This window comes from Myripristis murdjan, chromosome 13, assembly GCF_902150065.1.
Source record: "Myripristis murdjan chromosome 13, fMyrMur1.1, whole genome shotgun sequence".
NCBI classification, from domain to species: domain Eukaryota; kingdom Metazoa; phylum Chordata; class Actinopteri; order Holocentriformes; family Holocentridae; genus Myripristis; species Myripristis murdjan.
In genome coordinates, this window is record NC_043992.1 from 29,069,928 (window position 1) to 29,086,015 (window position 16,088).

Genomic DNA, 16,088 nt, shown 5'->3' on the forward strand with positions numbered 1-16,088 from the left:
CCCTGACTCTGCCTTTGACAAAAACAACTCCTGACTGCAGGGGAATCATTTAGGTTCTGCTGTTGCACATCTAAGCTATTTAATTCGGATGACTATCTACTTGCTGATGAAATTACTCACATGCCCACATTGGTGTACACCCAGAAATCTACACAGCAGAGAGAGGGAAAAGAGGGGGAGAGATTTACCAATGCTCAGGATCTGATGCAACTCCCTTGAGCTACACACTGGGATAAGCACTTAAACAAAAACAAAAAAAAACCTAGCTCAGATGTCAGAAACTCGACAGAAGTATCAAAACATCCAGGACAGACAGCTGCAAGATATTAACTTAAAAAACAAGCAGTTTACTGGGAATTCCATAATCATTACAATCAATGAGCAATACTCACCCTTAATAGACAATAGACAAATTCAATCTTATTTACAGCATAGATTACTCGAGATGTACAGTAGTTTTTGGGTTGATAAACTAATATTAGTTACTAAGCAACAACTGAGTTGGATTGCATTCATCATTGGATTGAATCCAAACTGAATGTAACAGTAGGCTGGATGAAGTTAAAAAAGAAAAAAAGAAAAAAGCTGATTATATGGCTAATTTGGTGAGTGCGTATGAGCCACACGACATATTAAACACGTACATTTAAAATGCAGACTGTCTCTTTCAATATTCAACGATTTAGATGAAGCGGCTGTACAGTGTGTGCAACAACTTGTGAATATGAGTTGTTGTTGACAGGCTCCTGCAGCTCAGGAAGTCAAAATCCCTTCATCATCACCTCTACAAGAGCAGCGAGCAATAAACAAATCAAGCCTCAGACAGCAGAAGGGTTTATCACCAGCACACCAGGCCTGCCTTGTGACAGCAGAAACATCCAAGGAAAAAGAAAGAACTCAGTTGTTCTTTAGTAAGAAATGATAACATCTACAATTAAAATCTTTATTACAGTTTACATTTCAAGTAAAATAAAATGTACAGTTCTGTAGTTACAGCATATTAACAAAACAAAAAAACAAAACAAAATAAAGAAAATTCAAAAGTAAAAGTGCACTTGCAGAAGAAGACAAACTATCACACAAAGCCAATGTTTTCCAAAAACAACATGTTTTGACCGGTCTGTTTCGTGATGTCATGTACGATCTCCTGCTTGGGAAATTCAACATCTTTCTCCCCAAGTGTGCTGCCTCGCTCGAGCCTTAAAGCATACAGCTGGTCTACGTGAACGCACGCTAACACTGGAGAGAAAAAAAGGACATGAGACGGGTGTGCGGGCTGTTTGTTTTGCTGGGTTGGTGCGACCTGTTTTCGGTGGTTTCGACAGAAGCGGAGCCTGATGTGACTCAACAGCAGGGCAGGGGACATGGGATGTTGGTTAAGTTTTTCGCTCGCAACCCCGCTCTCTTCCAGCGCCACCACAAACCCCCAGCCGGTGATACATGGAAAGAGGAAACCATGTTGCGCTGGAAATCCCCCCTTTCTCTCTGGGGCAACGCTGGGTCTGCTCTGAGGAGAAAACATCTAGGTCAGCTGCAAACTCAGTGACACTAAACAGCAGAGGAGGACTGCTGCTTCTTGTGCTGGATGAATAAGCGACAGCTAATCGGGAGGATGAAAACACAAGCTCACTTTATCAAAGCGTACGTGCAGCCTCCCTGAAACAGTGATGAGCCCCTGTGACTTGAGTGAGTGGGTGGGTGGGTGGCATAAAAGTTTCCCCATGCTTGGCACTCAAGCAAATGTGTGGTTTCCTGTGACCTGCCTTGTATGGGCATGGGCTTGTGGAGCGGCAATAAATTAAAAGGAGGTCAGGATAAAGAGGAGAAACAGTCCAGCAGGAGAGGGCAAAGACACTGTTGGCTTTGCACGGACAGATGGCCCTCTCTTAACCTTCCACTGTGATGCCGGAGACACACGGACCTAAACATGGGCTGGGGTGAGCGTGGGCAATCAGATAATGCAAAACGTTTGACTTGTGACCTTTGGAGTAAATTAAAGAGCAAAATTTCTCTTGTGTTTGTGCTTTCAACATGACCCACACACTTACTTTATGTGGGAGTGGAGTGATTGGACCATTCCCTTTGGAGGCACCACTGACAATTTGGACATGGCGACTGGGAATAATATACATCCACAATATCAAGTATATTACCAAGGCCAATATTCTACATCATAATAGTGCATTTCAACGCAATTCAATAAACAAAACAGTTAACAGACTGAATGTAACAGACACCTCAGACTGAGTAAAAGGCCTGGGCTCTACATTTGGGTCTGTATGATTCAGAAGATTAACCCAGCATTAGCTGCTCCAATTTGCATCAGGTCTGGAAAAAATAAAATATTGGACAACAACTGCAGGAACCATGACAAAGATTTGTACAGTATACGGTTTTAAATATATCTACATTAAGTCTAAACCAAAATCTTTTGCACATGAACTCTTGAGAGGCGCCAGGACACATTTAGACTGATCTGTATATCACGTTACAAATGAATGAATTTACAAGGAGTGCTGTTCAGTGCAAATAAGGGTTGAAAGACTGGTTAATAAAATGTAAAATATCAAAGTGTGCCTCTATGAATGTTTAAACTCAAAAAGTGCTGGCCAAGCTAATCATGAAATCCTACCCGGATCGTTTGGATGATAAAATATGCAAAAACTTAATAATGATATTACAGCTACATACAATGATGTGTGTATGTAAGAAAGCGTCGATGAGCAGGTGTTATTTAAAACCAGAAAGAACAAAAGGAAAAAAAAAAAAAAAAAAACACAGTAGGGCAGCCCATACACACAACCCTTGACACTTCCTTGACCTTGTCTGGTAAGTCACTGAGAAACAATTTTCCCAGGAGGATTCCTCTTCTTCACGATCCCAGCATGTTCAGACTGAGGGGTTTCCCTGCCCAGAACGCAGGGGCAGAGATGACCTCCCCAGGCGAGAAGTGGAGGCTCTTACCACAGATCAGGGGTCAAGGGCTGCAGTGATCTCCACGACCACTGATGCAGGTGATCCGAGGTGTGTGAGACTGAAGAGGTAAAGGTCCCACACACCCAGAAACACCTGGAGCTGAGACGTGAGAGGAGAGGAAGAGATGAGAAGAGCTGAAAGAATATCACTGACGTGGTCTGATCAATATCAGCAAGTACAAGAGAGCAGGCACGATATCCTGATACGCAATTAATCAGGACATTATCTACTATCTATGAACAGGCAGAGCTGACAGTGACACTGACCTGTAGGGGATGTCCTGTGTGTGTGGGCCTGTGGGTGGAGGTGAGGGTGGGGCTCCGGCCCCTAGCAGTTACACTGCTGCTTATTCTGTGTGGTGGTGCCTCTTGGCTGTCGCAGCTGCCTCAAGGACGCATCTCCATACTGGATACCTGAACCCATCCTCTCCGGGTCCAACTCGCCTGTAAAACAAACAGCAGCGACGACTGTCAGCAACAAGGACAAACGCAGTGTATACACCCAAACACACACACACACACACACACACACACACACACACACACACACACACACACACACACACACACGCGGCTACATAGCGTCAATACAGGGATTAAAACGGTGAACACTTTAAAACAGCACAATCATACAGGAACCTGTAACTCAGGCACACCTCATTAACAAACAAGCAGGGTGTTGTTACCTGACTCTATCTTGTTGAGAATGGTGCGGGCGCACTTCAAGAAACCCTCCTCTACGTTCTCCCCTGTCAGAGCGCTGGTCTCCAGGAACATCAGCTCTGCGGAGGCAGGAACAGAGAGACACATGGGGATAAAAGGCAGGATGGGGAAGAGCGAAAGATGGCAAGCAAGAGGAAGGAATAATGAAGCAACAATAAGACATTATAAACCTTCTGGGTCTGGTTGCATCAGCTGTAGCAACTAAAATACAGTGTAGTTAAAACATACCCCTACTTGTACTTTTTTAATGCAAACTCATGACCAGGAACAGCTGTTACACCGGCAGACCAATTTGATTTTAACAACACATAACTCCATCCTCACGTTCTCCAAGGGGTTTTGAGTGACAGACGACATCCTGTGGATGTAACTATGACAACACAGACATTTATGCCTGTCTCCACTTTAGGAGAAGGACGCATAATGAGGACTACCAAATTTAAAATCGGTATAGCAATCAAAGTAAAAATGTGTCACAATTTAAGATGAAAATTAATTTTGTTAAATGATATTATATTTTGGACAAAACAACCTGTCATCAAAATTTCAGCTAGTTTTGGTAAAGACTGAAAATACTGTACTATGATCATTATAATGACTGGTTCGGGAATCCATAGGTTTGGCCAGTTCAGTATTACTTCCTGTTGAGAAATTTGAAAGATGCTGATTAGATTAATCTTAACAGACATAAATATGACATGTTATTACACACTAATTGAAGACTTATGAAAACAGAGTATTATCAAATTTAGTTGCTTGTTAGTTACAAACTACTAAGTAACTAGGGTGAACTTTAGAGTCCAACTTAGGAAGGAAGTTGAAAACAGCTGGTGCAACCACACCCTGAGGCATTTTGAGTACTGCATTTAACATGAGTTACCGTTCTCCTGAGCAAAGCGGGAGGCCTCCAAGAAGGTCACCTCCCTGTCTGCGTCCAGGTCCTTCTTATTGCCACATAGGATAATAACAATGTTGGGGCTGGCCAGCGTCCGTGCATCTGTCAGCCAGTTGGTCAGGGCATTATACGTCTCCCGGCTGTAGGACAGACAGACACAGAGTGGGAGACAGTGGCTATGATTCTGAAATTTGCTGCAGTCCAATCAGCAAACAAAATAAGCACACTCTCTAACACTGCAGCAAAAATGTCAAAAAGTGCCCACAATCCCTCATCAACTCTGAGAGAAAACAAATGTGGATTTATTTCCCTGTGGTTTTTCAGAAATCACTTTCACCAGAGTAGGTCAGTGGTTATTTAAGAGCAGAGTCTGCGTGACGGTGAAGATGAAGTGAAGCAGAGAACTTTCATGGACTCTAGTTTTGGGCGGACTCCATCAGTCTCCGATGGTGACAGGAAACTGGTGTCCATGGCAGCAGGAGGCCGGCGAGATGAGCAGAAGGGGTGTGGGTCTGCAGGATGATGGCTAACAGCTGCAGTCAGAGGCAGCCAAGGGATGATGTCACTTCTGGTCCAAATGCTGACGGGACGATCCCGCGCAGCCTCAGTCTCGATCGCACACTCACTACTTCTTTCACACGCTTCTCTATCTTCCCACTTCCCTTCCACCTACACAGCACTGATAAACGTCTCCATCTCCTGCTCTCCTCCTCCTTCTCTCCATCCTCAACCCCTCCCCCCTGCACGTCCCTCCATCCACCCTCCCAGGGTTTTCTCTCACGTGACGCTTTATCTAATGGACTTTTGCTTTCCCGATTTCTGCTGCCTGCCAGGAGACGCCACTGCATCTCAGCATCTGCGACTCTGCACCCCCCACCCCACCTATACATTCTTACAAACAAACAAAACTGTATTATATTCCCGTCACTCTGCATTATGGCGTCCACTCCGTCTTGATTAAGCAGCAGCACAACCACAAACTAGAGCTTGTGAAATGAAACCCTCTGACTGGCATTCATATCACCACGTCTGTCTAAGCATATATACACTCAATTACATAAATTGCAGCACTACTGTTGACATGCTATAGCTTCATTACACTGCACAGACAATACTAGGGATGCATGATATAGGATTTTGCCGATATCCAGGGGGCTGATATTTTCTAATTCTTTCGGCTGATTGCCGATGCTGACACTGATATGAGAACATATTTTTTTTCCATCTAATTGCAGAAAACATCAGGTTTCTCCTGTAGTGGAATTAACATATTATTATGGCTACTCTTATCATGATGGCTCGCTTGCAGATGCAGACATAAAATACAAAACGGTCACATTCCACTGGGCGAAATAAGAAAACTACTTCAACTTAGGTTATGTAAAATATAACATTTATTTTTTTTATAAATTTTCTTTCAAACAAAGCTGTAAGATTCATCCTACTTAAACAGGCGTGGATGATGCTCTCCCTGAAACAATCCTGACAACAGCCATAACCAAAGCAAACTGGACCTATTTAACTAACTTATTTATTTCATTTTAAAGCTGATATTAACTGATACCGCTGACATGCCAATATTATCATGCATCCCTAAAAAAATACTACAATATCAAAGTTTCCAAATTGCAGTAGGTGTAACTGCGATATCCAGTCTAAAACAGGAAAATTAACTGTATGCCTGGTCATGGGTGTACCAGGTCATGTGGCTGCAAGGCAACAAATGTCCATGCTGTGACGGCATGATAGTGCGTTTCCATAAATGCAGCAGAAAATGGTCATTTCTATGGGTGTTGTTATGTATTGGGATAAAAAAGAGGGAGAAAACATGGGGTTTGTGTTATCCAACATGAACACAAACAACACACAGAACTAGCCACAGCCACCCTGGAGCTACAGTTTGTCCACATGTGACACACACCAGCCCAGAGCCTGAATGGTTCTAAAACGAAGAAGGAACGTCACCACTAGACAAATTCTTTTAATATTTGTTGAGGCTGATTTTATATTACATTCTGGATTATTTGGGGATTTATCAGCCGCTAGAGCTGTGGGGGAAAGGTACAGTTGAGCATCACAGTTTTATTTTTTGCTCTATTTTTTTCTCCAGCCCCTTGTATCAATATGTATGATTAATGCACGTCATTTTCATGCTATGTCATGACGTCATTAGCAATTTTCTAATTCTGTTTTAATGAACGGTAATAGGAATTTTGAATAAGCATATTACATCGTGAGGTCCTTACCAATACAGCCTGTGGCCACTAGACTACAACATGAATAAATCCACTACCCTGACCACGAGCTTACACTTGTATCTGTGTCCAACAATACTGAGCCCATAAAATACTAGATGTAAACTAAATGCACATCCTGTTTCACACAAAAGCCACAGTTTTCTAGAAAAGCAGAGGGCCAGTGGATGAAGCGAGTGTTTTACCTGGTGATATCATAGACCAGCAGCGCCCCAGCTGCTCCTCGGTAGTAGCTGCGTGTCACAGACCTGTGGAGACAGGACAGAGAGCTGTGTTAACCTATTCCACAATATCACCAATTCAACTGGAATGTTATCACAGGGACAAGCAGTCTGTGTTTTGAAACAACTGCATAAACAGTTGGGTGGGGAGAATGACAGAGACGCTTCCACCTCCTTAAAAATTCGGTGTAAATGTGCCCTTGAGCTAGGCGCTTGACCCATAATTACTCCAGTTTAGCTGCTCAGAGGTAGAACACTGGCATCTCTCAGGCCTGAATGTGAGTAACTGAATGTAAAATAGCATGTTCCTCAGGTTTAAAACACGAGCAGCTAAATTAAGGCCAGATGGGCCTTGCAAACCCAGACCAGACATTAGGGGACGTTTACCGAAATCGCTCCTGCCCAGCGGTGTCCCAGATCTGCAGTTTGACCGTCTTCCCACCAACATTGACCACTCTGGAGCCAAACTCTACTCCTATGGTGTGATTGGAGTCCTGCTTGACTGCACCATGAGAGACGGGAGAGAGGGAAGACACAGAAACAGGGACTTTAACACACGTTCCTGCAGTTGTGCGTTTATGTCTCCAACCCAACTCAGTGTCAGTGGTGTTTTATCCTGGAAAACTCTGAACTTGAGTGGTGATAAGAGCGAAGTCTCATTATTTAACACAAAAGGTGGGCACTACTACAATAAAGGCAACCCTTTCAACTCAGTGCACAGCCTTAATTCTGATCTAATATGTTAGTGTGTTGTCCTTGTTTAAAGACATGAGCGGTTATCTTCAAACGGCTCATATCCATATCAGAGGACCAGAGGGAGTCCCAAAGAGATTAACACTGTCAAACACCCCTCCTTCTCACACTCCACTGACAGCACAGGGACCTGACACATCTTTAATGTAATTAATACAAGATACAAGTGTGTGTGTATGTGTGTGAAAGAGAGAGAGAGAGGGAGAGAGGGAGAGAAAGAATGTGAAATTATTCACAACTTCGAAAATGAGATGAAACTGAAGAACTGAATTAGACTGCACAGCTACGCTCCATTCATGTACAAGTTGCTAAATGATGGTTAAAATAATTCCAATTATCTTGTTGCTAGATATTGTGATAATGATAATTAATCCTAATTGCTTTAATTTTGTGAGGAAACATTTTTTGCACTTTGTGAATCTTTCATTAACATTTACACTATTTTCAATTACAGTGAATTACGTAGTGTTTTCACACTGCAGATATGCAAGAATTTTGTGACTTAATTGTCACAGAACTGCCACTTTATTAGGCCCACCTGCACAATCTGATGCAATCCAATACAAATGTTGTGCAATTAAGTTTACTTTTCTGATGCCTATAATGCTCTTTTTTTTGTCACAGTAATAGAGGTGTTCATTCACTTCTATGTTGCTTCTATGGTGCTGTTGTACTGGACTGCATTTTATTGAGAGCTATTTCCACTATTCTGTCCCCCCTCATGTATATAAATAGGGAGGACAAAAAATTAGAAACCCCACTCAATATAATGTAGTCCAGTACAAGACCTCTGCAAACTACATCCTCAATAATAAACATTTAATTAAATGTACACATTCTCCACAATGTCAACAAAAATTGGACATTATAAATTTTCTTAAAAGGTAAAACTTAAAGCGGAGCTGCTGCACTGAGTTGCATCAGATTGTACAGGTGGACCGAATAAAGTGGCCACTGAGTGTATATGGTTCATTTTACAGTTTGAATGTTTTTTGTTTGTTTGTTTTTTTTAACTCTACAGCCCTAAAACTTGAACTTCATTGAAACTAGAAAAGAGAAAGAAAGGAAGAAACCAAGAAAGTTGCTTGATCATTTCCTGTGAATGTCAGTCAGTCTTTCATATTGCTGAGAGAAATGCTGCGCCACTCTGGCTGTCCTTGTTCTGGACAGGCACTGTGTACAATTCATTCTGCCATTCTGGCTCAAGTCCCCATAGAAGTCAATGAATAACTCTGACGGCAGGAGTGCACTGAGAAAAAGTGCCTGGACAAAGTCAGTAATCACTGTAACTACAGTATTAGAAACTCATGGTGATGCCATTGCCTAAAAAAACCTTAAAACTGGTCCAACCACACTTTTTGTGAATGGGAAATTGATGAAGCTCGTCCTGGAGACCAATTTGTTTTGTTAATATGAAACTAATTAAAAGGAACAGTGATATTTTTGACCAATAATGCCAATCATTTTGTCTTTGCTACTTTTGCATTTATAGGCTAAAATGGCACACTCAAGTTTTAAGAATGTAACATCAAAATAACAACATTTTGTAAATTTAACCATTTCTGAACAATAATTTACAAAAATCTTTAGACATCAAGCACATAATGTGAGCTTTTGTGGAAAACATACATTGAATGTGTGTGAATGTGTGGTGCATAATTTACTGTACGTGACCGTGATGTGAGTGACAGGCTCTCATCAGGGGACACTTACACTTGTTCTCAATGAACTGGTGGAGGAGGCAAGATTTCCCCGTCCCAGCGCTGCCAATCACCAGGAATTTAAACAGGAAGTCTGAAACCAGAGGAGAGGAGGTAGAAATCAATGCACCGCCAAGAGTCAGGGGAGAAGATAAACCTGCTGCTCTCGGCTCTTCCATCCTCAGAGACAATCCCACGATTTCCTGTTAATCCCACCTGAGCTACTACTTGTTGCTCAGTGTCCAGCAACCCCAAATTAGCTGACTAATCACTGATCCCTGCGTGTGAGTAGTATAACGTGCTGCTTCTGATTCTAATTTAATTAGCTTAGGAGACTTGTTTGTGCAAAGTGGAAAAGGGCAATGTGTGGAGCCTTGAAGCAGCAGCAGCAGCACAAAACAACACAAGTCATCTGAACACAGATTAAACAGAGTTACAGCACAATTTAGAGTAACTGATGAGACTGGGACTCACTGCCTGTGGCCCGCTGGCTTTACACGTGTTGTTGTTGTTGTTGTGTGTAGAAGGGATTCTTGCTCTGGGGAGTACAACCCATCCTGTATAAATGACCCTGAGCCCAAATGACTTGACCTCCTGATGTGGAAGACCATGCACCATCTAAAAAGGCAGCCTTTGTGCAATGTGACCACAGACAGGGCAAGGGACATTTACATGCGTAGGCTGGGCCGTAGTTCCGAGCAGATACATGATATGAAACAATATGATGATTGAGTAGGAAAGAGGATGTGTGAGTGTGTAAGTGAAAGAGAGATTCAGTGAAGTGAGTCAGTGAGTGTGACACATGCATACCGAGGTTAGGAAAAACAGTGTGTGCGTAAGACTGTGAGAGCAAAAGGATGATTGCACACTACACCAATCCTCTTGAGGGTCTGCTTCAGTTAAATTTGAAGACAGTGTGCAATTTTGGTTTACACATAAGCACTGGCTCTGCATCCACAACTGCTGGCCTGGCAAATGATTATACAGTGGTTACTGGTGAGATTACTGGCCAGGTAAATGCCCTGTGAATATTCAGCTCCACACAGGGTCAACAGAGCTGGTGGTTGTTTAGGAGAAAGGACAAGAGATGGGATTGAGCTTTTGTTTCTGTGTGACATTTAAACACATTATGCTGGTGCACTTGGAACCACCTTCCTCAGCCAATACAAATCACACCACAAGCTGGCAGCTCCATTTAAAGTGTGCCTTTGTTTGTGGGAGCTGGTGTTTTCTCAAGCAACACAACCTTGAGGTCAAAGAATTACTGAGAGCGAGAACAACTAGCCCGCCTGCACTTACAGTTTTCTTTTGTAAAAGTGGCCGACGTTACATCTCAACCACGAGTTGTCAATGGACTTGACAACAGAACTGACAGAGTCAAAAGCTAACAGCTTGTGTGAAAGCTTGCCTCAGCTTTTCAGGGTCTCCCAAGACATCACATGTTCCCACTTGAGATCTGCATTCAACAATCAAGCTGTCAATATGTCAAGCCAATGGGGAAACGGGGGATGCAGCGCCACCCTGGAGCCTGCTGGGCTGTTGTGGTCTTTGACATCAACATTAAATTACACCTGAGGGATCAGAATAAGTGTCACACATTGTTATGTTCACTCAAGTTATGTATACACTACTCACAAAAAGTTAGGGATATTTGGCTTTTGGGTGAAATTTATGGAAAATATAAAAACTTCACGCTACAGTGATATTATATCATGAAAGTAGGGCATTTAAGTAGAAGCATACACTGGTGATTTCCTCATCTCAAACAATTTCTTGAAACAAAAGCCAACAACAGTGGTGGATATACCACAACAAAAAATGTCAGTGTCAATAACTTGTCATGTGCCCTTGAGCATCAATTACAGCTTGACAACGACGTCTCATGCTGTTCACAAGTCGACTTATTGTCTGCTGAGGCATGGCATCCCACTCTTCTTGAAGGGCGGCCCTCAGGACATTGAGGTTCTGGGGTACAGAGCTCCGAGCCTCTACACGGCGACTCAGCTGATCCCATAGGTTTTCTATGGGATTCAGGTCTGAGAAAGTGCAGGCCACTCCATTTGAGGTACCCCAGTCTCCAGCAGCCATTCCCTAATGATACAACCTCGATGAGCTGGAGCATCAAATACCTGATGTGAATTTTGCCGTTAAACTCCTTGTTAGAGAACAGCAACTTGTGTAAAAAGTACTGAAACACTGAACAGTTGGACATGTGCATTCAAAAGTTTACAGAAGGTCACATTAAGTTCACCTGTAAAGGTTATAATGCATTTTAGGTTCATCCTGAAATTTCACCCGAAAGCCGAATATCCCTAACTTTTTGTGAGTAGTGTATGTGTTTGTGTGTGTTTAATGGCTACAGTGCAAAACATGAGGATAACATGGCAAACTGTCAGTGGATGTGATTTATTAACACAAACACCTCTCAATTACCTGTGCACGCTATTTACTAAGGAACTTTTTTGTCAGGAAAAGCATGTCTTGGAAGCTTAACTCACAGAAAAACCTGACTGCAACGGTAGTGGCATGGTGGAGACATTGCCACAAAGTGTTAAAGATAAAGCCTCAACTTGTCTAACTTTTCTATAAACCAATAAATTATTACACTGCTGGAACAAACATCACCATAGGATTGTGCTAACAAAATACAATGTCACCTTTTGAATGTTTTGACTGGAAAAAAATATCCATGTAAAAGCTCTCTGTGCATTAATACGTGATTGCTCTGCAGAGAAAACAGTCTTTGCACACTCACCTTCACACATGCCCTTACTCTAATCAACAAGGTTGTCCAGGACGGCTCGGGGATAGGCATAATAGTTTATAATAATTCATAATCAAATGAAAAACTGCACTGCTCCAAAAGTCAACTGCCTAACCTTCTGCCACCTTGCTGAAACAACAGCTATTAAAAAAAATGTCCTGTTTGCTACTTTCTATTTTCAGCTAATATAGCACAATAGTGATTCAGCCAGTACCACTTTATGAAAGTGTTTACATTTGCTATTCTACAGACTCAGTGCAGGTACATCTTTCCTCAGAAAAACTGCCACACAGGAAGTGATGCAATTCACCTTTCCATTACCAGCAACAGCGTTTGTTTGCAATACACAGAGCAGCTCAATGGTTAAGGGTGAGCGGCAATAGAAACCATGTCTAAACAGAAACAGAGGGGTAGCTGGAGAAACTTCTACAGAAAATCCAAGGAAAAAGATATCGCAATACTGTCCACACTGTCTGTGAAGTAACCGCTTGCAAGTGCAGCGCAAAAACAGCATAGTCATCTGAAGTCGGCAAAGTCATTTGTTTTGTGGCGTAACACCACTTAAGTTTGGAGCACACCTGGACAGCTGAACCATACGTACTAATGGATGTGCACAGGTTCCAGCGTAGACCATAAATCACTTGGCAAAGCTAAACAGGGCATTAACGAGACGGTGGGAATGCAAAGTTTATGTTGCAAGCATAAATAAAAACGAAATGTGAAACTCATTGTGAAAACAGTCAGTCATCCCAAAACAAATAATAATTCACTTAAGCCTTAGACCTGTTTAGTACTAATGGTTCATCCTCCAGAGAGTCCCTGCCAGTGGCAAACACAGAGGGCACATGTAGCTTTGAATGGACATATATTTGCAGGTTTCCAGCTATACTGACTTATCTGTAATTATTATTACACCAATTCCTCACGCAAACAGTCACATAACACAAACACAAACTTAAGGATGACTCAAAAGTTTCACATACACCTTTACATGAGTGTACGGTGCCAATGAAATTCAAGACAAAGCACACACAAGCAATACCCAGAGGAAATCGGTGGAAATCTCTTTTAAATCATGTTAACTGTTAATTAGTATTCTTTTAATGTTAAATTCATTACATTCAAACCAAAATCTCAAGCACCTTGTGAGCTCACTGTGAAACACACTGGCTGCTCAAGTAAACAGCGGCTTAATGCTCAGTCACCATGGAGATCGGCGGCATGAGAGCCCAACAGGAAGTTAATGCGCTTTATCTTCTGCTTGGGACGCCTGTCCATCAAAACAGGAGCAGCCTATGCCAATACAGGATATCACCTGAATAAAAACAAAAAGGATCACTGGAGAGAATTTCTGCAAAACTAAAATACCTAACATGGCATTGACACTATTTTCTCACATCTCTTTAATGGAGAAATATGAATTATGATTATTTGTCCAATAACCCCAAGAAAAAGGTCTTGCGTATTTTGTCCTTATCAGGTAAGCATGTGGTGACATAAGGCTTTAATTCGGATATGACCGTGAAAAAGGGCTATGATTACATCTGCACTTAAAATCCAGGAGGTTATGATAAAAACCATAATCATAAACACAATCAAAGCGAATGAGTGTGTGTTGCCTCTGTGCTCTCTGTGCACAGATGTGTTGAGGGTGCTTAAACTAAACTTAGCTACCTGATGAAAGACCAAATGGATGAGACTTTGGTGAGCTTCTATCGGGGCAATTTCGCCTAGCCATGTACTTACTGTACTTGTGATACTTTTTTGTCAGCTCCCTATTGGCCCTCCAGGCAAAAAGACATCAGTGGAGACTGAAAAATAAAATCAATATAAGACTATTACAGCTACCATTAGTGCTGGAACTTCACCACAAATACAGCCTGCCGGGGTTGTGTTTCATACAAGGAGAGAGAGAGGGAGAGCCAGACAGACAAGGGGAGAGTGAGAGTGTAAAACAGCTGGGTCTAAGGTATCCAGCCAGTGCTGTTCAGTGAATGCCACAAAGGAGAGTCTATTATGATAAATGACGAGGAATAACTTCTAGATTATTGTGATATAATGTCCACACTCACAGACAAATACAATCATAAATGCTGACAGCATAAGTAACCATGCAGTGTCGTTTGTCCTGCTGTCTTAGCCATCTAGCTGCTGTTCATTGACTCTGCTTGCAGTTCAGAGGGACACATGTGTTGGTGTGCACAGTGACAGCCGACAGAGCCTCACATCATACATACACACCGCTCCTGAGCAGGTAACTGAGGGGTGACTTCCTCATTTAGCGCCGGGCCTTAACACTAAGTACCTGAAGTGACATGCAGCACCCGACACGCTATCATTTCAACAAGCCAGCGTTCACCCCGGGCTGTGCGAGCTAATTATACATGTAACAACGTGTGTAGCTGCGGGTTAAAAGTTGATCCAACTTTCCACATCTCAACATATGTTTGCTCTTTACTCTTCACCGTTTAAGGAAGTAACGCTGATGCACTTCGCCATTGCGGGGCAGAGGTGTCACTTCACGCTAACCACCGCTGACTACAGGGACTGGCTGTGTGAAATGTCGCCGGCTAATGATACTCAAGTGCCGCTGGCGTTAAAAGCCGCACACATCCCGACCGGGCAAGTTAGCCAGCAGCTAAAGTAGGCTAACCATGTAGCTAGCTAGCGGGTTACGGTGCTAGGAGCCAGCCACATCAGACCCCTGAGCGAGTGTGTGTGTGTGGAGCAGCTAGCAAACATGAAGCACCCGTCCTGCCGCCCCCCACTCACATACCGTACGTCTCAGACATGCTGGCCCTCGCTGTGGGAAGGACTCAGTCAGGCTTTATTACTGTGTTCTTGGCACTGTGGGAGCAAGGCGCTAGCTGGCTTCCTACACCTCTTCAGGGTGCCTGGTGTCTACGATGCGAAGCTTTCCTTGATCCCGTCCTAGCTTCCTTCGCTCCGACCATTGAGGATCCGACACAAACTCTGCGTCCGCAGAGCGTGATGACGCCCCTGTGCGTTACGTCGCTGCGGTTCGCTTATGTTGCCTTCAGGTCCTGTCAAAAATGCTGGATTAGCCGACTCAGAAGTACACAAGCGTCCTGACAAAGTGGGGGAAAAAAATCAAGGAGAGTCCAGGTCTTCTTTGATTTTCAAGAAGACCTGTATTTAGGAAAATGACCAAAAGGATGCACACCGTATCAATCAGTGTTGGTGAAGATGATGTATATAGCCACTTTCGGAAAAATGAATTAGATAGTAAAGTACAGATTTCTACATTTTATTCTACGACGTAGCCCTGACTGTTTAAATTATAAAATAAAAGAGCAGACACACAAAAATTTGTTATCGAGTTCCACCGTTTTCAAAACGACATTTATCAAATTAGAGGAACTTACGAGGAGCACTGCAAGGCACTGCAAGGCATCATCAAAGGAGGCAGCCTCGACCTATTTATGCCTGTTTCAGTCCTTTTCTGTTCTATTCTGTCCTTGCTTTCACAGCAGTTGCCTTTGTTCAGTTCAGAACATAGTATATATGTTAAGACCCCCCTCATCCATTTTATTCAGAAAAAAAAAAACTTTAATAGTGCAGTGGATGATGGTAGTAGCAACAACTAGCCACAAGGTGGCAGACAGATTTTAAAAAACAAAATGCATGGGACTTGAGGATTATAGTCGGAGCGTGGAGGTAGTAAACTGGTCCAAGTCCGACCTAGTTAGGAAACAACTTTATCAACAACTTGAAATTACATAATATGATATAACCTGATATATTTTTTCAGCTGATGTTGGCAGCTAGATACTTGTATGCT

General features: G+C 42.6%; 1 protein-coding gene across 1 annotated transcript; it reads right to left on the minus strand.

The window, feature by feature from the left end:
• Window positions 1-326: 326 nt before the first annotated feature.
• rab4b (RAB4B, member RAS oncogene family) lies at window positions 327-15,268 on the minus strand. Its single transcript, XM_030067114.1, has 8 exons — window positions 15,063-15,268; window positions 9,536-9,616; window positions 7,457-7,571; window positions 7,034-7,096; window positions 4,579-4,733; window positions 3,662-3,757; window positions 3,243-3,419; window positions 327-3,075 (listed from the first exon to the last, which is right to left on the minus strand). Exons 1-7 carry the CDS (start codon window positions 15,076-15,078, stop codon window positions 3,304-3,306), a joined length of 642 nt encoding a protein of 213 aa, XP_029922974.1. The 5' UTR covers window positions 15,079-15,268; the 3' UTR covers window positions 327-3,075; window positions 3,243-3,303.
• Window positions 15,269-16,088: the final 820 nt, after the last annotated feature.